Source organism: Guillardia theta (genome assembly GCF_000315625.1).
Source record: "Guillardia theta CCMP2712 unplaced genomic scaffold GUITHscaffold_13, whole genome shotgun sequence".
NCBI lineage: Eukaryota > Cryptophyceae > Pyrenomonadales > Geminigeraceae > Guillardia > Guillardia theta.
The window spans coordinates 312,833-334,569 of record NW_005434661.1 but is presented as its reverse complement, the minus strand read 5'-3'; the positions used below and the strand labels follow the sequence as shown (position 1 = coordinate 334,569).

General features: G+C 53.6%; 6 protein-coding genes across 6 annotated transcripts; 2 read left to right on the top strand and 4 right to left on the bottom strand.

Moving 5' to 3' along the window:
- Window positions 1-29: 29 nt before the first annotated feature.
- On the bottom strand, window positions 30-3,827 carry GUITHDRAFT_134903 (hypothetical protein; the record flags this gene model as incomplete). Its single annotated transcript, XM_005837710.1, has 22 exons — window positions 30-82; window positions 283-358; window positions 403-489; window positions 598-653; window positions 800-866; window positions 888-995; window positions 1,152-1,172; window positions 1,345-1,405; window positions 1,450-1,544; window positions 1,618-1,695; window positions 1,973-2,083; window positions 2,135-2,203; window positions 2,247-2,315; window positions 2,395-2,455; window positions 2,529-2,584; window positions 2,647-2,675; window positions 2,727-2,804; window positions 2,859-2,916; window positions 2,997-3,075; window positions 3,145-3,263; window positions 3,313-3,370; window positions 3,430-3,827. The coding sequence occupies 22 exons, from the start codon at window positions 3,825-3,827 to the stop codon at window positions 30-32; spliced, it is 1,887 nt and encodes a 628-aa protein (XP_005837767.1).
- A 3,001-nt stretch (window positions 3,828-6,828) lies between these two features.
- Window positions 6,829-7,936, bottom strand: GUITHDRAFT_85209 (hypothetical protein; the record flags this gene model as incomplete). Its single annotated transcript, XM_005837709.1, has 1 exon — window positions 6,829-7,936. A coding segment is annotated over one exon (1,107 nt), but the record flags the coding sequence as incomplete, so codon positions are not given.
- Window positions 7,937-9,035: 1,099 nt separating this feature from the next.
- On the bottom strand, window positions 9,036-10,394 carry GUITHDRAFT_103375 (hypothetical protein; the record flags this gene model as incomplete). The annotated part of the gene is made up of 6 exons (XM_005837708.1): window positions 9,036-9,146; window positions 9,200-9,404; window positions 9,460-9,521; window positions 9,576-9,619; window positions 9,671-9,747; window positions 9,832-10,394. 6 exons carry the CDS (start codon window positions 10,392-10,394, stop codon window positions 9,036-9,038), a joined length of 1,062 nt encoding a protein of 353 aa, XP_005837765.1.
- Window positions 10,395-12,338: 1,944 nt separating this feature from the next.
- On the top strand, window positions 12,339-17,406 carry GUITHDRAFT_103374 (hypothetical protein; the record flags this gene model as incomplete). Its single annotated transcript, XM_005837707.1, has 34 exons — window positions 12,339-12,365; window positions 12,445-12,499; window positions 12,563-12,635; window positions 12,680-12,710; window positions 12,763-12,789; window positions 12,848-12,875; window positions 12,925-12,976; window positions 13,024-13,102; window positions 13,150-13,164; window positions 13,216-13,271; window positions 13,319-13,382; window positions 13,431-13,500; window positions 13,557-13,618; window positions 13,668-13,710; window positions 13,757-13,815; window positions 13,863-13,956; window positions 14,063-14,127; window positions 14,173-14,214; window positions 14,298-14,356; window positions 14,534-14,580; window positions 14,627-14,708; window positions 14,766-14,849; window positions 14,905-14,944; window positions 15,011-16,030; window positions 16,082-16,170; window positions 16,217-16,296; window positions 16,356-16,432; window positions 16,484-16,621; window positions 16,672-16,723; window positions 16,770-16,840; window positions 16,978-17,029; window positions 17,083-17,181; window positions 17,249-17,301; window positions 17,347-17,406. The coding sequence occupies 34 exons, from the start codon at window positions 12,339-12,341 to the stop codon at window positions 17,404-17,406; spliced, it is 3,045 nt and encodes a 1,014-aa protein (XP_005837764.1).
- A 415-nt stretch (window positions 17,407-17,821) lies between these two features.
- Window positions 17,822-20,170, bottom strand: GUITHDRAFT_103373 (hypothetical protein; the record flags this gene model as incomplete). Its single annotated transcript, XM_005837706.1, has 1 exon — window positions 17,822-20,170. One exon carries the CDS (start codon window positions 20,168-20,170, stop codon window positions 17,822-17,824), a length of 2,349 nt encoding a protein of 782 aa, XP_005837763.1.
- A 341-nt stretch (window positions 20,171-20,511) lies between these two features.
- On the top strand, window positions 20,512-21,705 carry GUITHDRAFT_103372 (hypothetical protein; the record flags this gene model as incomplete). Its single annotated transcript, XM_005837705.1, has 6 exons — window positions 20,512-20,838; window positions 20,886-20,920; window positions 20,976-21,040; window positions 21,093-21,454; window positions 21,500-21,573; window positions 21,615-21,705. The coding sequence occupies 6 exons, from the start codon at window positions 20,512-20,514 to the stop codon at window positions 21,703-21,705; spliced, it is 954 nt and encodes a 317-aa protein (XP_005837762.1).
- Window positions 21,706-21,737: the final 32 nt, after the last annotated feature.

Sequence of the window (21,737 nt, the reverse complement as noted above, 5' to 3'; positions counted from 1 at the left end):
CTGTGCCTTACACGCCTGTCCATATAACCCTACACGCCTGTATAAACAGTCTTGGCTGAGGCCGGTACAAGCTCATCCATATCTAAGAGCACAGTCAGTAAAACAGCAGCCTCCTCCTCCTGCCTGTCCTCTCTTCCCGCTCTCTTCCCTCCCTCCTCCTTTTCACCAGTCTGCTTCAGCCCTCCCCCATCCTCTTTGCGTGACCTGCCTCTACCCATTCCCACTCCATCCCTCCTCCCCCTCCCCTCCCCCCCCTTCCCTCCCCTCTTATCAGGCTCCTACCATATTTGAAGATGGTGAGTGCGCGAGGAAGCATGGTGTAGCACCACAGCGCCACCTCAATGAAGAACATGTGCACCTGCGCAGCCTCAGTCCCCCCCCTCCCCGTCCGCTCCCTCCGACCTCGAACTGGATCCCCCGCAGCCACTTCCTGAGCAGGTTCGAGAAGCGCAGACGACGGCTGTCGAGCAAGTCTTCGTGCTCGTGGACCTGTAGATAGTCAGGAGAACGGGAGGCATGGCGGCGCGCGTCAGAAGAGAGTGGGGGGCGGGAAGCGGCCAGGAGCAGGAGGGAGGGCAGGTGGAGCGTTCTTCTTACGTTGCCCTCGGCCGCGAGTCTTGCATAGATGCGGAATCGTTCTCTCGGACGAAGTCCTGCGGACCTTGTAAGCAGCTCGTGCCACCCAGCACATCACCATGCTGCTCCTCATGAGCCTCCTGCCATGCCCATCTGCTGCTCCTCTACCACCACCACCTCCTCCTCCTCTTCCTCCTCCTCCTGACTCCTCCTTCATCCTCACCAAGGTCGGAGCACAGAGCGCGGACGAGGTTCTGGGTGCGGATGATAAAGAGCAGATCTCGGGGGATCTTTTCGATGAACGTCAACACCTGCTCAAGGTTGATGGTGAGGCAGGTGAAGGAAAGAAGCCGGGCAGGTGAAGCTGAAGATGAGGAAGCTGGAGAGACAGGGGGAGCACGAGGAAGGAGGCAGGAGTGCTACTCAAAGATCGCGTGCGTTGCTAGAGAAGGCAAGACAAGGATCGATGAAAGCGCGGGGGGAGGGAGCAAGTGAGCAGGAGGAGAGGCGACGAGGGTTGAGAAAAATGCGAGGGATGGGAGGTAGGAAGGAGCCCAGTGATCCGAGGAAGTCACCTCCACCAAGTCGAAGTCATCCTACGGTCATAAGGATCAGAAGAGTTAGGCAGGAGGAAGAGGAATAGGAGGAGGAGGAGGAAGAGGAGGAGGAAGAGGAGGAGGAAGAGGAGGAGGAAGAGGAGGAGGAGGAGGAGGAGGAGGAGGAGGAGGAGGAGGAGGAGCAGTGGCAGTAGCAGCAGGAGGGAATCACCTTGGTGAAGCCAGGGATTCCGAGCTCCGAGCGCACCCTCGTTCGCTCCTCCGACGACATACTGTCTCCGTCTCACCGACCGCAACCGACGAGCATGCAGCTCACCGTTCGCCCAGCCTGACTTTGCTGTCTATGGAGCGCATGGTGAAGATGAGGGGAAACAGCTTCGCGTACTTGCCGACCCCCATCTCCATGGAGACCTGCTGGGCAGTCACCACGAGGAAGCTGAGAAAATGAACCTGCCTCATCCAGCTTCCTCTTGTCCTGCAGCACCATCGCCTCCCACAGAGTGCAGTAAGTCTTCCTCGACTCCGACGAGATCTCCCGATAGAGCCCGTGGTCGAGCACTACCTGGAGCCTCCTTTCAGATTCCTCCTCCCCCTCTCCTCTTCCCCTCCCTCTCTCCTCTCCTCTTCCGCCTCCAATTCGTCCTCTTCCTCCTCCCTCTCTCTACCTGACTTCTTCCCCACTGTTGACCCCTCTTCTCTCACTACTCCTTCTAGTCTCCGGACCCCAACCGCACGGCACGATCCACACTCATGATATCTTGTTGCTCGAAGCCTTTCCTCCCTTCATGCTTCACCGCCGCTACCTCCTCCTCCTCATCCCCTTCCTCCTGCATGCTCACCAAGTTGTAATTTCGGCCAGTCCGACCGTTGGTGACTTTTTGGACGAGCATGTTCCCCGGGTGAGGATCGCAGTGGACAAAACCGTGCAGGAAGATCATCTCCCCAAACAGCTTTTCGATGGAGAACGTCAAGGAGCAGGAGGAGAGCAGGAGACGAGACACCTTGGTGACGGACTGAGCAACCTTGGTCGGGTCGATTCCTTGCTGAATAAGCTTCTCCTTATCGTCGATCTTGTTCCGGATCAGGAGCATGCTAACAGGTCAAGAGCCATACCTTGACACCCTCGATGAACTCCATGGTGAGGACGCGCTTGGAACAAAGATGCTCCACCAGCAACGGGACCTGCATCGACCTCGTCAAGTTCGGAACGAGGGGACAGCAAGCATGCAAGCAAGAGCTGGCTGCAAGGAAAGGAACTCACGCGGATGTCGACATCGTTCCTGAAGTTGTACGCGCATTGCTTCAAGTTGGCACACTCAGACCTGACGAGAACAACACCGAGGCTTCAGCCCCCATCTCCCCCTTCCCGCCCTCAGCAGCAGACACAACGGCTACCGAAAATCAAGCTCGGTGTCGAGGTTGGATCGGAAAACAGGAAGAATCCACTTGACCTTCACGGGGGTCAGACAGTCGGGCGAGGCAGGTAGAGCTCCAGCAAAGAGTTTCAGCAGACCTGAACTCCCTTGAACAGCAGCTCGATCACTGCAGGACAGGAGGGTCAGCGGGTGGGGAAGCTATAGCGAGGCTGCAGACCTGCAGCAACAACCTCCACCGCAAGGAGATCGCTCTCAGTGTGCTGACTCATCCAAGAATGCTGAACTTTGACCGCAACTGCCAGCACGGCACCCTCAGCGGCTCCCGTCCTCGCCCTCCATCCTCACACACCGGTCTCGGGGAACTGCTCAGGAAGAGCTGAACGCTTCTTCAGACGAGCCTTGTGAACCTGCGAGAACGGACGTTGGCGGGTACCTCGAGTCTCTTCACCCCAACCACCCCCCCTCCTCCTCCTCCTCCTCCTCCAACCTGTGCGAGAGACGCGCATCCCACAGGGACGGGATCAAAGTCCTCGAAGACGTCGCTCATCTCCATCCCGATGTCATCGCTGATTCTCAACCTCAGCATCTCCCCCTCTCACTTCCTCCTCTTCCAGCAAATCAACAAACTCACGCACCGGAACACCCTCTCCACGTCCTGCAACGTGCTCTGCGGTGCCTTGTCGCAGAGGCAGGACAGCGTGTCCGTGAACTCTGCCGGGATGACCGGCCGCAAGGACGAGATATGCTGTCCAGCCTGTCCCATCACGGCGTCACAAACACCTCGTGGCGCATGTCGAACTGACTTTGATGTAGACCCCCGCCTGTTTCTGGCACAGCCGCAGCAGCTCATCGGCTGACCGCCTGCTCGAGAGGACCTCACACGTCACTGCACCACCCCTCCTGCACGCTTGTGGACTCACCGGTGGCACTTCGATAGCTCCTCCTTGTACTGGTCGGTGGACTTGTACAGGAAGATGGTTCTCTTGTAGTCCACAGCCACTTTCCCGAGGACCCAGAAACTCCGGCATGCTCTTGTGACCGACGTCGTGACGATCTCTACCCTCTCTGCCGCCTTTTTGTAGCCTCCAGACTGCACGATCACTCCAGCAGACACTAGCCCCACAGACACGAGCCCGGCTCCAGCGAAGGACTTCCATGCCTTCCCACCGCCCCCATTCGCTTTCTCACCGCCAGCACTGAAGTATCTGCATCGATGGCGCGAGGTGTGAGCGTGGAATAGCGCCTGATCCTTGCAGGCTCGGACCGGGAATCTCAACATTCCAACAAATCCTGTTGAAAACGGCGAACGATGGCTCATCGTGCGGGTGGTCGAGCGATCTGACTTGCCTGCCCTGTCCCTGCTTGTCCTCCTTCTCTCTCTCGCTTCCTCTCTGCTCTCTCCCCCTGCGTCTCTCCTCCTCCTGCTCTAGTCACTCGCTTCCGTCATCGGTCTCATCTCCATCGTCCTCCCTCCATTGCGCTACCTTGAATCCCTCATCCCCTTTCATCCCTATCCCTCTATTGGCTGATCCTTGCCCTCTTCCCCTTACTGACCCAATGTTGGCGACCGTCCGTTTCAGACGCCGTTACTGTAACCGTAGTAATGTCCTGAGCCGCCTACGGAGTTGCGACAGTCCGACTGTCAGCCCAGCTCAAAATTTTTGAGGAAGTTTCCATTGTGTAGCCTAGTATATCACATTGAATATGCCGTTTGTAAACACAACAGTTCCTTCAAGTCTTTTCTACTTAACTTAATGTGTGTGCCAACATGTCACAAGTTCATTGCGTATGTGTCACGTTGGCATGTATTTTTGGCGGCCTCGTCACGGTACAGTAAGGTCACGGGGCAGGCACTCTTCGGCAAAGTGGTCTTGAGTCAGTTCCAGACCACGATTGTAACAAGCCCGGAACTTGAAATGATGTTGGATGCCCCCCCCCCCCCGCTACTAGTACTGATCGTCACTTAGTAAGGTCGAGGTAAAGGAGAGGTGGAGGAGCGGGTCACAAAACTTGATTAAAAATACATTACAAACAAGAACATCGACAGTCGGACTGGCTTGTCAGCTTCCATGCTCCTGTGACGACGGTTTCAATCAGCGAGAGCAGGGAGGGAGACTGGAGCAAGCAAGCAGACCTGGAGGAACTTCACCATTCTCGGGTCCTGTGAGGCTGAATTCTGAAGCTTCGATGCAAGCTGAGCACCGACCATGGCAGTGTCCTGCAAGCAGTGAGAGCCTGTGGGTCCACCACCTCCTCTGAGCGACTCACCACGTCGAACATGGTGGTGAGCCGAGAAGCGTTCTTCTTCTTCTGGGCGCTCGAAACCTGCGCTTGCTCTGCTTTCTCGTTAGCTCCTCGAGCACCTCAAAAACGACGGACTAACCTTGGAGCTGCTGGGACAGAGTCTGTGCTGGCGCCGCGGCCGCTGGCTCCTGCTTGGGGTGATTCTTCTCGAACAATGCATGCTTGGACAGCTGATCTGCCTTGCTCGCCTCGTTCTGGTCCACTTCATGCATGCTTGTCAGACGCGCTGCTAGCGAAGATTTCTTCTTGCTCTGCTGCTGCTCAAAGAGTGCTTGCTTCGCTTCGAGAGACTCAGGCTTCGTGCTCTTCACTGTCACAGTGGGTACATCCATGTACTCCACAGTCTCCGGCGGCGGGAAGCTCGAGGAGCCGAGGGCGGCATCGATCTCGTGCATGCTTGTCAGCCTGCCTATGTTTCCCTTCCCCTTTGCCGGCTGATTTTCTGGTGGAGCCGCGGGCGTTCGATGCAGCAGTGCAGAGTTCACCTCCTCCATGCTGGTCAGCCTCGCACCTCTCGCTTCGCTCGGTTTGCTCGCTGGCAGGAAGGGAGCGTGAGGAGATCGCAAGGGGATATGTGAAGTGGCCGGCATGAAGGCTTGAGGAGAAGAGACCTGCGAAATTCCAAGGGAAGCAGTTGGTTGAAATTGACGAGCGGGAACGGGAGAAGATTGAGCGTGATAGACGTTTGCTTCCGGGACAGGTTGAGAGGGATGTCCCACCATTCGATCGTTGTGCTCCCTACTCTTGTCACCGAGCTTGACGGGGTGAGCCTGAAGAACCTTTGGGAACTGCAAAACCTTCCCACCTTTCTCCTGCGACCGGCAGTCAGACCTCTTGCACATTTGCCCGGAGAGCAGCACAGAGTGTACCTTGAGCTTAGCAGGGATATCGTCGTTCTTCTTGATGGGTGTGATCTCAACTTTGGTTGAGGGAGAGCTGGAGGCGAAGTCGTACACCCTGCTGGGCTCCCTAAGAGTCACCTGCGGAGCTCTTGTACCCTGTCAAACGCGCCAGCCCTCATGAGTCCTTCAAAATCAGTCAAAGTCAAATTACCGGAGGCTCAGCGGTGTCAACGGATCTCTTCACTCCGTTCTCTGTCGTGGCAACGGGTGACGAATCCATGGCTTGCTTCAAGCCAGGGTTGACGCTCATAGATCTTGCAAGCTTCACTTGACTGACAGCTCCGGAGTCCTTGTCCTGTAGGGTTAGAATCAAGTGACTTCCCTCTGGTCCAAGGACGATCTTCGACAGGTCAGGGAAGGCGAGGCCAGTGACGGCATTCGAGTTGACCCCTAGCAGGACGTCTCCTATCTTGACTTCCCCTGATCGCTCTGCAGAACCCCCAGCCTCCAACCTCTTGATGTAGAACTGCTTTCGACCATTGAGTCCGAGGGCTATGCCGACGCCACAGCTTTGTCCAGAGGCTGAAGCAGTTGATGCCTGACGATCCATTTCGAGCGCAGTAGCATCTCTTGAACCTTGTTGTATTGTGTCTTTGGGAGTTGCTTCCTTATTTCGATCGTTTCTTGTTGCTGGTGTATCGTTCGGTACAGCAAAACGAACTCTGGATCGACGTCGTACTTCTTCTTCCTCAACATCGATTTCCTCCTCCTCCTCCTCCTCCTCCTCCTCCTCCTCCTCCTCAATTTCTCCTTCCTCTTCATAGGCATGCAAGGACGGTGAGGCAACCACGTTCTCGTGCTTGATCACCGTGGCAGGGTGCTCGTACTGGGATATCCCCAATTCATGACTGTAGTAGTAGATAACCCCGTCCTCATCACAGGAAGACTCCCAGCCTGGAGGCAGCGGGTCGTCGGCAGCCTCCATCAAATTCCTCGCTTTTTGATTCTTGTTCAGCTCGATTACCTCCGCAGTTACACTGACATTGGGCCCAAGGGAGGACGAAGGGATGGCAGCCTTCGGTCTACCTTGCGGCGAAGCAGCGGCAGGCTCTGCTGTGCCGCTCGACTCTCCCAGCTCAAAGTTTTGAACGCTTTCCCTTTCCCATGGCCTTCGGATTCTGACGCAAAGTTTCCCCCCTGTGTGGAAAGTTTCCAGAGTCTCATGGGCCCGGTCCATGTCTGTCAGGTCATAAATTTCTTGGATGATGCACTTAACAGTCCCGTCTTCTAACAGTTCTCCGATTTCTTGCAAGCTCGAAAGCTTCACATCCTTGAACTGAAACAAGCGGAAACCAGAAAATATCCCGCCTCCTATGTTGAGAACACGGCTCTTTGCTGCAATCATCCGCTCGGTAGCGAGACGCTCGAAGGAATACTCCTCCTCGTCCTCCTCGTCCTCGTCCTCCTCCTCGATCTCCTCATCCATGTCTCTGTTCAACTTCTTCACACTGTCTTGCAAACTGTGTCTCAATGCATTTAGAGCAATGTACTTTCCATCGCTTCCCAGCACCTCACGTCCGAACACTTCCCAGTACTCATCCAGCCCGACGCAGTCCAACACCAGGTCGAATTCTCTGTATTTGGCACACGATCCTTTCCAGTCGCCTTTGGAGTACTCGATGACCTCATCAGCTCCTATCTTCTTTGCCAGATCCACATGCTTGCTTGCACAGCAGACTACCACGAATGCCCGATAGTAACGCTTCGCGAACTGCGTTGCAAAGGATCCTACACCCCCACATCCTCCGATTATCACAACTTTCTTTCCCTCCCGCTGGTCGAGACCACCCTGGATCAACGCTGTCCACGCTGTCAGACCTGCCATGGGGACCACAGCTGCTTGCTCGAAAGTCAGACTCTTTGGTTTGGTAGCTGCATCATCTTCATGCACGACACACCATTCAGCATAGGTGCCGTTCCTTCCTGCTATGATCCTCGCAACCTGCTGTATCCCGAACACGCTCTCTCCGATCTTGAATCTTTCTACTTTGCTTCCAACCTTCCTCACGATACCGCTGAAATCTATCCCCAGCACTGCCGGTACCGACAAGACGCCCTCCTTCTCAGCAACGCCCTGTCGCAGCCGGCAGTCAACATGATTCACGCTTGAGGCGTGCACTTCAATCAAGAGCTCATGCTCGTTCAGCTCCTCTGGGAGGTCGACCTCCTTCAGCCGGAGAAACTCCGGGTCACCATGCTGCCGTACAACACTCGCTGCCATCTTGAATGACCTGGGGGCACCATCCCATTTCACCATGAGCGCTTTCGCTGACCTTGGAGCTGTGCATGCCTGCAGCCAGCTTGGCATCTTGTCCGACAGCAGGGGATCAAACCATCCACTTAGCCCGTCCATCTCTTAAGGGGATGAGGGGAAAGGGATTCCTTTGCTGTCAAAGATTCCACCTAAAATGTCTCCTCCTGTGTCCCTTGCGATGTTTGTCACCTTGTTCGTTTCGATTTTCTGTCAGCTACATGCGCATACTCCGATATCCACAGCTTGATCCTGCTCCTTCTGTTGTCCCTCTCGCATTTCTCACACTCGTTGCGACCTTCTCTTCTCTCCTTCCTCTGCTTCCACTCCTGCGATGCTCTATCACTCCGCCATTCTTCTAGCCAGCAAAGCTACATCCAATCACCCCACCCCTTCCCAAACCATCAAACTACCCCTTTCTTTCATATCTCCCCACATGTCTACTTGGCACCAAAATTCGAAGTACTACCCCCCTATTCTAGAGGAACACTGAATGATAGGTACCCGTACCCGGTGCACCCCACCCCACTTGCATGTTCTGTACAATCCCCGACGGATATAGCGGCAATGCCGTGGACAATGACGGGGGTTCTGCCGGCATGCGGGCTACTCATATGTCATCCGGATCACTGCATGAACCCAAGGAACAAGGGAAAGAAGGTGCGTGTGCGATCCCTCCTTTCTCGTCTTCGTCGCGGGTCGAGGATATAATTTTTTCTGTATGATGCCTCCCACGATGGCGCTGAACTTCATGTTGGATTGCAGGAAAAAGAGGCAAAGGAACAGTCGATGGAGGAGAGGAACGATGAAAAAGTTTGATACCGAAAGCAATGTTATTCTCACATAGCTTTTTTTCATTTGACTGCATGCTTTCTTATTCTTTCTTCAATCAAATTCATTAGCTTTTTACGTCGCTGCCATTCAATCGAATAAATCATGAGCTGAGCTGCGCTGCAAAGTTATCCATCTTATATTCTTTTCTATTTTTCAAAACTGTGCTTGGTACATGTTCAGTGTAGCAGTGATGCAAGGGTTAGTTTTATCACAACACTTTGTTGGACTGCTGTGTTTACTTTCGTCTAGCAGTACGAATGTAACTCTTCATGTCATCTTCACGCTTTGCAGTTTTCAAAGAACCTTCCAACGCCATCGACAGCAGGTTCACTGCTTTTTCTTGCGCCTGCATCAAGAAAGACATCTCACTGAGAGAACATGCTACCTCCCGGCCATCACCGAAAGACTTCTCGACACATCGTCCAAACTTGCCTCAACCTGTCGCAAGTTTTCTGTGGGCTCGTCTTCGGCAGGAAGGAACTCTCCGCGTGAACTTCTGAATCGACTTGATTCGATGGGATCATCGAAGTCAGAGCTTTGATCTCGCATGGAGTTGACGCTTTTGTGTAATTCTTCAATGGTTGCATTCATCTGAAATCGCAACCTGTTCAACGTGTCATCTCCAACTCATCCCCTCCCCTCTAGTTATTTGGTCGCACTTGCTGATATCTTCTTCATCCAGCTCCTGATGACTTCGATCCCGTCTGGATGCAGCAAGTTCCTGGAAAGACGCTATCCTTTGAGGTCGATGTCGCACGTAAAAAGCACACTTTACCGACATCTCCCCAAGGTCGACAAAATTTCGCATAGCTTCGCTCTCTGGATCATGTGTTGCTCGTCATCTTGCGAACAAGCACATTCATCTTTCACCTATATCCACAGCAACAGGAAAATATTTGTTCCTTTGGTAGTTTAGAAGGGACGGGTTACTCGATTCGACACAAAGGCTGCAAGAAAAATTCACATCATTTTCGAATTTCGGATCGCACCACCCAACCACAACTCAAAGAGTTTCCAACATGAGTTCATACCTCGGAGATTTCTTCGGCTCGGACACATGTATGCTCTTGGTGTGAGCTGAGTCGTTGATCCTCGAAATCGAGCGAAGTTCGGAGCCATATGAATCATCTTGTGACAAATGCTTGTACTTCAAGTTCTCATTCTGCAGCTTTTCGATTTCCTTGAATGTGAGTTCCAACATGTGGATGATACTACTCTCGCATGTCTTCTTGGACTCACAATTCCAGCCAAGCCTCGCAAACCAGTGGAGCAGCATCGCATGAATCCGAATGGCAATAGCAGATTCTGAAGGGGATAACCATTTTTCTCGAGACTCGTAGCTTTGTTCCAACCTGCTGATATGCCAGTGAATACTGGCGTCGCCAGCCAACCCTGAATTTTTCTGTCGATCCAAATCCAGTCCATTTGTTGAGCTGCCCTGCTTCAGGATGGAGGTTTCTGACGCCTGCAAATGTGAATGTGTTTTCATCAGGGTCATCATCGTCTGGTTGTGTTGAGCCTCTGTTATAGCATTCTGAGTCATGATATGAGGAACTTCTTTGTATCGAATCGCAGAATATGCACCCATCAACATCACTCAGTCTATGAATCTGACTGTTTGCACCTGGCCCTGACTCGAATCAAACTCTGCAGTGCAGCTCCCGAAGGTGGCTATCAGTATCCTTGACAGACTATGTAGATAGCTGGAGGAGAGACGCCGGAGATGCCTCTTGCAGTGGATGCTTCCGATCGGCTGGTCTAGTTGACGTGGGGAACTTGAAGGCAAGCTCCCTCTCACTACTCCTACTCCGTCTGTTGTACACGCCTTCTCCCACCAATCGAGTCAAGTTCAAAAAAATTGGAATAGTGCCAGAGTAAAGAGCCGGCCTGGGCAGCCCGGGCCCCGGCCCGGCGCTAACCGTTCCGATAAGTTCAATACGGCACCAGTGATCCGGAGTCCGGCGGACCGTACTCGGAGTCGGTTGAACGGCTCGGCCCGATTCCTAGCCGGAGGCCCGCGCGCGGCGCCTGGGGCTGACCGTCGGACAGGCGGGGCCCGGGCCGGCCCGGGGGGGCGGCCGGGAGAGTCGGACTCTGGGACCGTCAGTTTGGGCACCCGGCCGGGCGTCACATCAGTGATGTGATCCAATCAGACCGTCGCTTCACTGGGACTGAGTCAAGTCCGACTGAACCGCACTGTTCACGATTCAACGGTTTGACGGAACGGCCAGTTCTGACCGTCACGGTGATTCAAGTTACTAGCCTCGACTCGCGAAGGGGAGTCACAACTTGGTTGAAACCGTACGGTCTGCGCCGCCGCCCGCGCCGGCCACCCGGTCGGACGGTGCCAGGGCACTCTAGCATCCTCCGCGCCCACGGCGAAGAGTCCGATGAGTCGAGTGGTCACCGTGGCACCCGGTCACCACGGCGCCACCGTCACAGTGCCACCGTGGCCGGGCGGGCAGGCTGGGTGACAGTGACCAACTCAGCTCAAAACAGATTTCTAGATGACGTAGTCATTTACGAAATTTTAACGGAATGTTTCGAGAACTATACGTATGAGAATTTGAAAGTTAAATAGGTAGTAGTGGTACTTATCGAATGAAAATCCTGACTTCTTTTCTAAGATAACTAAAACATCTTGGTATCAAAAAAATCAGTTGTTCATCAGGTGTTCTGTTGTTTAGTACTGAAGACTGGCTTACTAAAATAGTTTTTGAAACTGTTGTACAAGGACCTTTTAAGAGCTTCAGTAAACAAATTATAACTTAAATTAAAATTTGTACAATACTGAATCTTCGGATACGATAATGCACTACCAGTGGTCTGTAAAAACTATTTTTCCTCTTAATATATATATTAATGGTACACGTATTTGTACTAAGTCACAATTTATAAAATCAAACTTCATGAATCCTTTGAAGTGAGGCCCTTTATTTATTTTTAAGAGAAAATATTTTAAAGATAAAACTGCTTTTTGGGCGTGGGGAGCGCCCAAGCATCTGACCATGGTAGCACGCAGGCGTGGGGAGAGGGAGAGAGGGGGTGTAGGGCGAGCATGGATTCTTGAGAGTATGATCCAATTCACGATCTTATCATTCTCCGTCTCAATCCATCCTGTTGCTTCATTTTCTCCACCATTCTCGACCAAGTACGGAAGCTTTACGCCTGGCACTTCGTCGTTCGTCTGTGGCATGAAACAGCGATCTTCTGGATACTCAGGACGTTTCGAGAGAGAATTGAGTGCATCCAGACTTTACTTGTCCAAGACAAGGTATCTAGCCTGCTGTAATCGAACCCAGGGTTTTGTTTTTGATGGATAATTGGAAGGATGCGAATTGCTGACAGTCCTCTCGAGAGTTCCAAGATCCAGAAGGAAAGGTGGTTTGCTTTGTTATCGTACCGTGATTTTATATGCAGGTTCTTCCGCTATTGTCAGGTGGATACCTCATCATAGGACAAAAGAGCTGGTTTGTCGAAGGTCGGAAGGATCAGGAGGACCTGTAAGTGCTTGTCATGCTGACAAGCGTCAAAATCAATGTTTAATCCTCTTTCCGAAGGTTTGGTGATCAAGCAATTCCTCTGGAATTGGATGTACTCGTATGGTGGCTTCTAGACAGATCTGACTCGCAATAATCCCACAGGAAAGGACGGAGTGGATCCTGTATCGGGACGGGGAAGTCGTAACTACCATCACTGGTATGTCCCAAGAGGCTGTCCCGGCGAAAACGATGCGCTCTCTTCTTATGCTTCTCTTTGCAGAGGACGAGCTTGATGCTGCAGATCCGCTGCAGGGGGGAGGGACCTCCTTGACTGATCCCATTGCTGCAGCACGGTACAGCACGATTGTTGCTTAGTATCCATACTAACAGGTGGTAGGATGGGACCAATGAGTATGATGTTTGATGCGGTGTTCATGCAAAATCTCGATTGCAAATTATCTCTGAACCTTTTTTCTATAGTTCTCAGCTCTGTTTGGTATGATGGACGTAAGCATCGCCAGCTGTCTGCTTTGCCCCTGCATGTTTGCTGACTATTGAGTAACAGCGATCAAAGTCAAGAACGGCGGATCCAGGTACTAGCTGGCAGAATACAGCATGCTTGTCATGGCTTACTTCATTCAGGACTTGGTTATCGTCTTTTTGAAGATGGACTCGGATTTGGAGAGAAGAAAGCGTGCGTGAGCAAATAGCGTCTTGGGTCTTTCTCATCCGTTCCGACAGACCTGAAGTAATCGATGGTGCCAAGCTTGCTGAGGCGATGGAGAATGAAGCAAAGGCTGCAGATAAAGCAACCGAAAAGGTAGCTCAAAGTTTTTCAAGATGTCTTTGCTCAATTGATCTTTGCAGGCTACCCCGATCGAGGTTCGAAATTGGTGAAAAATTGCTTGTGGAATGTGGCTCATTACATTACAGAAGTCAAAAGAAGAAGTTGAACAGGAGAAGAGGGATCAGGCGTGGATTCTCATCAGGTGCTTTCACTTCCATGGTGATATCCATTAGTGATTCCCACTTGCAGGCGTGAAGGCATCTTGCAGCTCAAGGAAGCAGAAATCAAGTTGAGGGCTGGGGTGTTCGACGAGGTTTTTCGTGCGAATCCTCTCGATTTTCAAATGTGATTGTTGTATAAGGCTGAAAGCATAGTCTCTACAGCGATTGCTCGCTTCCAAGAACAGCTTTCTACGGGTACTGTCGCTGCTGGTGAGGCGATGGGCAGTGGAGGGTATGCAGTTCCTCAGGTTTTGGACCATTTACAGAGGATCTCATTGAGCAAGGGAAGTCTCTTCAACTAGAGATCTCACGTTGTGCTAAGGGGCAGGTAGAGCGACGCGGAGATCGATCTTTGTGAGGTGGTGAACTTGCAGCAGGTCGAAGCAAGGGCAGAGGCCATCAGGCTTGCAGATGAAGCGGGTGTGGACTTTCGTTCTTTCCCTATTGGATGATGACTTGATTCAAGGTCAATGGCTGAAGAATGGAGACCTTGATAGTGCGATTATCTATGCAGAGCGAGCCCAGGTTAACTCTAAAGTTCAAGTCAAGGGTAACATTTGTTCGCTCGGCAGGGAGCCTTGCGTGAAGTAGAAACGTACTATGGAAGGATTACGACAGAAGAACTCACCAAAGTGTTGGAGATCAAAGTGCTTTCTGACATCGTTGGTTTCCGTTTCATGATCTGCAATATAACTAGGTTCGAACAGAAGAAAAGTTGCAGATGAGAAAGGTGGAATTTATCTTAATTGTCCTGCTTCCTTTGGATGTGAAGGGGTTATGCAGGAGATGGAGCAGCAGAAGCAGCAAAGCTCCGAAGCTTCAGTAAAGAGACAACAGGTGATACGAGAGATTTCCGCCAAGTTTCCTCATGTCTCTAAACAGGTTGAAGAGAAAAAGAGGCAAGAATTGGTGGACTCCAAGAGAGTGAGCAAAGTCCTCTTTCACGACGCTCCATTCTCACATAAATTTGAAGGAGGAAGCAAGGATGAAGCGATCGGGTTTGATAGTCGGGAAAGATTCGAAATCAGGAAATCAAGCAGATCAAAAGCAAGAACTCTGGAGGCAGGTAACAACAAGTTCAGTTTGCTCATTTGAGAAGGGGACATCAGATTGTGTAAGTAAGGATTGCTTTTCAGGACAAAGATCTTGGAGCAAATCTTGATCGTGCAGCTAGGCTAGCACTAAAGAATGAGAGGCAATTGTCCCTCCTGCTGTCTACTTGTGTAATCTTGTTACGCTGCAGGTTTGCAGAGGCTGTGGATCTGGCAGAAAGAGCAATCTTTTCCTTTGGTAAGCCTGGGGATTCAAAAATCGACCATAGTAATTTTCCTGGAAGGCGAAGCTGGTCGGAAGGGATATCGTAAAGCTGAAACTGAAATGAAAAGCTGTAAGAGCATTCTTGATCGAGCCCTGATCGGGTACACGATTTTCGCTTAAAAGCTGCAAGATTTACGAAGCCATCACAGCTTGAGCAGTTTGGAGGAGAAATCAGTTCCTATGGTGGATGAAAACGAGGTCCTGGAGTCCTTGTTTTCAGTGGAGAGTATTGATCTGTCTGGGTACGGGATGCATACAAAGGTTTGATGGATTTTCCTGACTGCTTTCTGACTGCAGAGGAGAGGAACCCTCAGTCGCAAAGCCTCGGAGTTCTCCGGTACCCAAAGTACCACTTGTGAGTGATCATAGTGTCTTTGGATGATCCATTCACTTCTTGCAGCAGGGTCCAATCCTGTCCCTCGACATGCTCCGTTCATCGCCAGAGAAGCTTGCTCCTGCCAGCTCATCTCTGTACGAGGCGCTGAAGACAGCCAGCAAGGCTCCAGCTGAGCAGAAGGCCCCCGAAGCAGCGAGGGAGGAGAAGAAAGCAGCAGCAGCAACAGCAGGAGGTGCTACGGTCGTCAGGGAGAGCTACGACATGCTGCGTTCATCGCCAGAGAAGCTTGCTCCTGCCAGCTCATCTCTGTACGAGGCGCTGAAGACAGCCAGCAAGGCTCCAGCTGAGCAGAAGGCCCCCGAAGCAGCGAGGGAGGAGAAGAAAGCAGCAGCAGCAACAGCAGGAGGTGCTACGGTCGTCAGGGAGAGCTACGACATGCTGCGTTCATCGCCAGAGAAGCTTGCTCCTGCCAGCTCATCTCTGTACGAGGCGCTGAAGACAGCCAGCAAGGCTCCAGCTGAGCAGAAGGCCCCCGAAGCAGCGAGGGAGGAGAAGAAAGCAGCAGCAGCAACAGCAGGAGGTGCTACGGTCGTCAGGGAGAGCTACGACATGCTGCGTTCATCGCCAGAGAAGCTTGCTCCTGCCAGCTCATCTCTGTACGAGGCGCTGAAGACAGCCAGCAAGGCTCCAGCTGAGCAGAAGGCCCCCGAAGCAGCGAGGGAGGAGAAGAAAGCAGCAGCAGCAACAGGAGGAGGTGCTACGGTCGTCAGGGAGAGCTACGACATGCTGCGTTCATCGCCAGAGAAGCTTGCTCCTGCCAGCTCATCTCTGTTCGAGGCGCTGAAGACAGCCAGCAAGGCTCCAGCTGAGCAGAAAGAAATTTACAAGTCTGACCCAACAACTCCAACAGAAGAAAAGTCGAAGGATTCTTCCCAGGTCAAGGTACTCGTTGCTGTAGACTGGTCCGAGGTTGAACTGTATTCACAGCCAATATCAAAAATTGCTGCAGAGATGGCGCAGATGTCTCTCCTCAAGAAGCAGAGGAATGAAAAATACGCGCAATCGTTCTCGGAAGAGAAGTCAGAGGTAGATTGTCAGCCTATTCGTTTCGGAGCATCATGATCAAGGTTTGACCAGGAGGAAAGCACAAGTTGGGAAGCTTTGAAACCTGTTTCAAAGCCAGAAAGACCCCAGCTTGCCGTGGGTACCTTGGTAGAGGCGAAATGGTGATGCACCTACTGCTGAAAAGCAGGACTTAATGTTTTTTGGCAGGTACGAGGACAACAAATGGTATGAAGCAGAAGTGCTTGAAGTTACAAAAGATGGAAAATACACCATTGTAAGTCACAGGGGTGATATTCTGTGGGTTTTGAGTGGAAGTGGGGAGATCTCGGTGTCTTTGTGATGCAAGGAACTTGGCAGATGTTCACAGAGTATGGAGACGAGCAAGAGACAGATCCGAAAGACTTGAAGTTGAAGGAATTTAAGGTCAGTTGTTTGAATGTCCTTCGTTGTCTCACCTCTTTGAATCTCGTCCAGCCGACGGAGAAGAACATTCCGCGTTCAAGCTCCTCGTTCTCAGCATCCGAATCTTCCTATGCATCCTTGGGACTCAAGAAACCTCTCGATCGGTCGGAGAGCATCATCGAAGCTGCTCGTAGGCAGCAAGAGCTGCAGGTGATTGTATCGGTCAAGGAATAAGCGTTGTTTGCTAATCTCCCATCCAGCCCATCTCGGGCACTACCATGGTGACCCTGAACAAAGGAGGAGTTGCTGTCGGTCAGAGATCTTGTGTTGCCTTTGCGCGAGGCTGAAGGACGAGCAGGAGAAAAGCGATACGAGATGAACGTGAAGTACCATGGAATTCTTCTTGGCAAGAAGGGCCTTACAGTCAAGGTATGAGGAGGATCTACGACGGCCTGAGAGGATGAAAAGAAAGAAGATGGATGGATGGATGGATGGATAGATGGATGGATGGATGTTCGAGGAAGATAGGAGGAAGTTGACAACTTCCTCACATTCACTTGCTACAGGCGATCGAGCAAGCATCCGGGGCAAAGATCAGCTTTGAGAAGGATCCAGTTGGTGAGATCCAGGCGAGAAGGGGCCAGTGGAGAGGCAGCTGACCAAGAGGCCAGGTGCCATTGTGATCCGTGGGACAGAGAAGCAGCGCGAGGAGGCATGGAAGCTGGTGAAGGGGGTGCAAGCCACGCTTCCTCAGCTCCTGACGCAGATCCGTGAGAATGACATCAGGAAAGAGCAGGACACGACTTGGTCGCCGCATGACATGATGTTGCAGGCCAGGAGAGCTCAAGTCCCGCCCCAACCTAACGGGCCGCTTGCAGGACAAAGATCAGGTATCAAACGCTTTGATGGACCACTACTCTAACTTCCTCTTCCAGGTCTGGCCTGTCGCAATTAACGAGGCCATTGCACGAGCTAGAGGGCAGGATGCCTCATAACAGCCCGAGGCAGCAGGAGAGGAGGGGCTGCAGCGATGGGAATGGAGAGGCCTCCAATAGAGGAGCTGGTGATGTAAATAAAGGCAGCTCACGTCGGTCTTGTACTAGGAGAGAACTTCCTGCTGGGGGAACTGCAGGCGGTCAGGTGGGCAAGCGGGGGAGGAGCGCAGGTTACACCTGGTTCAATCTGTGCTCGAGCAAGCGGACGTACTTCGGGCTCATGTGGGTGCCGTCCCTGATTGCGGGAGTGAGCATCATCGTAGAGAGGGAGGCAGAGGGAGGAGAATAGAAAGCGAGAGGAGAGAAGCAGGAGGAGGGGAGGGAATGGAAGGGGAGGAGCAGGACGGGTGTAGGAGTGAGTGGAAGGGGAAGTGCTGGAGGAGGAGAGACGAGGGAAGGGGAGGAGAATCCGGACTCACATCTCGAACTCGGGGCTCAAGAATTTGCCGTCGGGGGTGAGCAGGTCGTCAAGGATATCGAGGAAGCGGAAGGAGGGAAGGGCAGTGACCTCCTCCTTCAGCTTCTTGTTGAAGAGCTTGACAACCTCGCGCGTCTCGTTGAGGACAGGAGCGACGGGCTGGACAAACACCTTCCACTTGCGCTGGCTCTGCAGTTGGAGGAGAGCTGAGGTGTAGACGCCGATGGTGTAGGCGATGCCCTCGTCGAGGTCAGCGTAGACTCCCTTCTCCACAGCCCGGAGGATCCCCTCCCTGCAGTCGATCTCGCCGAAGAGGAAGATGACGCTAGCTCCGTCAGGGATCGAGGCCATCACGTTGTAGAAGTTGTTCTTGGGGAAGAAGACAGATTCTTCGCGCAGGTGCCAGCACTTCAAGCCCGTCACCAGCTTCGGGACGAGCGGCACGGAGGAGCCATGGACGCTGAGGACCTGCCAGGCGGTGGAGAGGCAGTGGGAGTCTCCTGCCACGAAGATCTCGCCCTTGCAGGAGGGATAAGGCCAGGGGATGTCCACCATCAGCTGAGCAACACAGCAGTAGTACGCGTGCTCGTTGCGGATGTTGGTCAGGTGCATGTCCCACCCCCTCCTCGCTGGTTCGATCAGCTCGACAAGGTCGGGGATCCTCGCCAGAGCGCCTGTGACGTAGAGGATCTTGACGATGGTGAAGTGAAGAGCGAGGAGGTCCAACTCGTCAGAACTGTAGGGAGGAAGCTTCTGCTTGCTCGCCTCCGGCGCAGGAGCTGCTGGGCTGGGAAGGGCGGTCGAAGCTCCCTCTCCCTTCTCCACCAGCGACTTTTCCTCTCCCTTTCTGCAGATGACCGAGCCGTGGTTGGGGATCCAGACGACCGTCTTGAAGATGCCGGGATGCGGGTCCTTGCTGAGCGGCAGCTTGTAGGCAGGGGAGAAGAGATCGTCAATGTCTTTGAGCATGTCGGCGACGTCCCCGTTGGTGTAGTGATCCCCGATGGCCATCGCCTGCTGTTCCTGGCAGAAGGAGACTGAGATCATGAGCGCCTCCTGGTACCGATTGCAGACTTCCAGCGTGTGCACAAGGTTGAGGATGTACGCGGTCATGGCAGGTGAGCTCTCCAGCGCGCTGTAGTACAGCTGTACCGCCTCCTCCACGGCTCCATAATCCTTGATGAGGGTCGCGATGAACGCCAGAGCTGGGCCCGAGCTCGCCGCCTCTCCCAGCTCGGTCTTCAAGATGCTCATCCCCCCCGGCGCCTTGATGATCTCCGACATCAGCCTCCGCGTCTCCTTGTCGTTAGGCATGTGCACTAGAACCCTCAACAGGATCCTGAGGGCCTCGCCGCTCCTCCTCCGGTCGATGTATGCCTTGGCGTACTCCAGCAGCGCCAGGTCGTTGTCCTCGTGCTTCTGCAAGATCTCTGTGTACACTTGGATCGCAGCCTCTTGCTCGCCGCTGGCGTAGAGGGACTTACCCATGAGCACTTTGATTTCCTGGGCCTCCTTGTCCTGCTCGTTCTTGACCATCTCAAGGGCTCGGGTGAAGAAGGTCAACGCCTCCATGTACTCGCCCTTGCAGTGACATGCCAAGCCGAGTGACCGCATGTAGGACAGCTTCGGTCCTCCGATCGCCACGGCTTTACTGAAATACTCGATCGCTTCGTCGTATCGCTTGCATGAAAGCTCTGCGCTCCCCAACCCCTCCAGGCACTCCAGCTTGGGACATACCGACAGGATGCTCTTCCAGGCTATGCATGCCTGTCGCAAGCTCCCCTTCGCCTTCAGCTGCTCCGCCACATTGAGCGAGTTGCGAAGCCATTCCTCTGCCTGGGGTTCTAACTTGGGTTCCGCCAGCACAGGTCGAGTCCATCGCTTCTTTGGTGGTTCAGCTTTCTGCGATTCAACCTTGGGAAGAGGAGGGGGAGAGGAAGCAGCAGCAGTTGGGGAGGATGAAGACGCAGCAGGAGAAGAGGACGAGTGGGCAGAAGGGGGAGGAGTCGAGGACACGTTGCCGCTCCGATCCTTCGCCTTGACCTCCTGGGCCTTGACACGAGGCTGCGACTTTGCCTTTGCCCCCTCCGCCTTCCGAGGGACCAGGAAGATGTCCAGGTTCCGTTTGGCCAGGGCAAACAGACGCTCCGAGGACGGGAGCAGCTTCTGGTTTGAGGTCGCAAGGGAGAACCCGGCGGGGTCGAGCGACCGCCCGAACCTTCCGTTGTACTCCTTGAGCAGGACGCACTTGAACTCATCCACTGTCCTCTCGTCAGAGGCCTCGAGGGAGAGCGGGAGGGTGAACTCGGGCTCCTCCCCCTCCACGTGAAGGTAGACTCTCACCATCGTCCACTCCCTCCTCCCGCCATGCCTTCCATGTAAATCCTGCCCCTCATCCCCCCTCATTCCCCTGCGATCCTGCAAAAACTTTGCAAAAACACCACCACAGGCAAACTCGCCCAGCGAACCTTGCTGGCATGCGGCCAGGCAGAGTCCCCCTCCTCCTCCTCCTCCTCCTCCTCCTCCTCCTTGACCCATGTTCTTCACTACTCTCCCAGGCTGAATCTCTTCCTCCTTCTCCTCCTTCTCCTCCTCCTCCTCCCGGTTCTTTCGACGTTCTCTTCATTGGCACCGGCGTCTCTACAGGGATACCCAAGATTGGCTGCATCGTCCGCCCTGACCCATCGATGCCCAAGTGCCATGTCTGCCATGACGCCATGCGGGAGTCTTCGAAGAACCGCAGGGGGAATGTCTCCATCCTACTGCGCTTTTGGCACAAGGACGGGCGACCCCGGCACATCATGGTGGACGCGGGGAAGACGATGCGGGAGAATTGCATGCGGTTCTTACCTCAGCACGGCGTTCGCTCCTTGGACTCCCTGCTCCTTACGCACAGTCATGCCGATGCCATCCATGGACTGGATGACATCCGCGACTTCCAAGAGCAGAGCGGGGTCATTCTCAAACACTTCCCCCCTCTCCCCGTCTATCTCAACGAGGCAACTTTCGACGAGGTCAAGCGGAGGTTCAGGTGAGAGGTCTCGTTCTGTGACCCATCTAGATCGCTCATGCCGACTTGAAGCTATCTGGTGCCTGGTACGGGGAGCGCTCTCGAGGTAGAGAGCAAGAACCGTTCCGACTCAGGGTCCAGGTTCGTCTCAAGGATCAGGTGGAACATCATCTCAGACGAAGAGTTCGAGGTGGAAGGATGTGAAGGTCCTGACCTCTCATGGCTGGAGCAAACAGTCACCATGACTCTTCTCCTCAGGCCTGAAGGTCCGCCCGCTCCCTGTCCTACATGGAGGCAGCTTGATCAGCCTGGGGTTTGAGTTCAAGTCGGACAAGTATGGCAGCAAGGGGAGGAGGCGGAGCACTCTTGACAGCAACGACCAGGCAAAGATTCGTTTACATCTCGGACGTCAGCCACATCCCCTCCAAAGTTCTCCGCTCTCTCAAGAACTCTCCGCACCCGCAGGCGAGCCATCCTGCCTGTTCGCAGAGATCCGGCCTGATTTGAGCGGGCAGGTCCTGGTGCTCGACGCTCTTGACGAGAAGAAGCATTTCTCGCACTTCAACCTGCAGGAGGCGGTGGATGCAGCAGCTGAGATCTCTCCTCGCAAGCTCCTCCTGGTGTTTTTTATGCGGCAAGGCGGAAAACGCTAACTGAAGGATCAGGTCGGCATGACTTGCTCCATGGGCGACCACGAGGAGACGAATCGCAAGCTCATCGCCCTCCGTCCGGCAAGAAGGTACAGCACGCGTGCCGTTATCTTCTCTCATCCTCCGTAAGGTGCTCCTGCGACCAGTGTGCGGGCCTCCCGCTCTCGGTTGAGCTGGCGCATGACGGCCAGTTCCTGGACTCGAGGGAGTGGGGGCGATAACGAGCTGCCTTCCCTCTCACGGTCAACGGTCG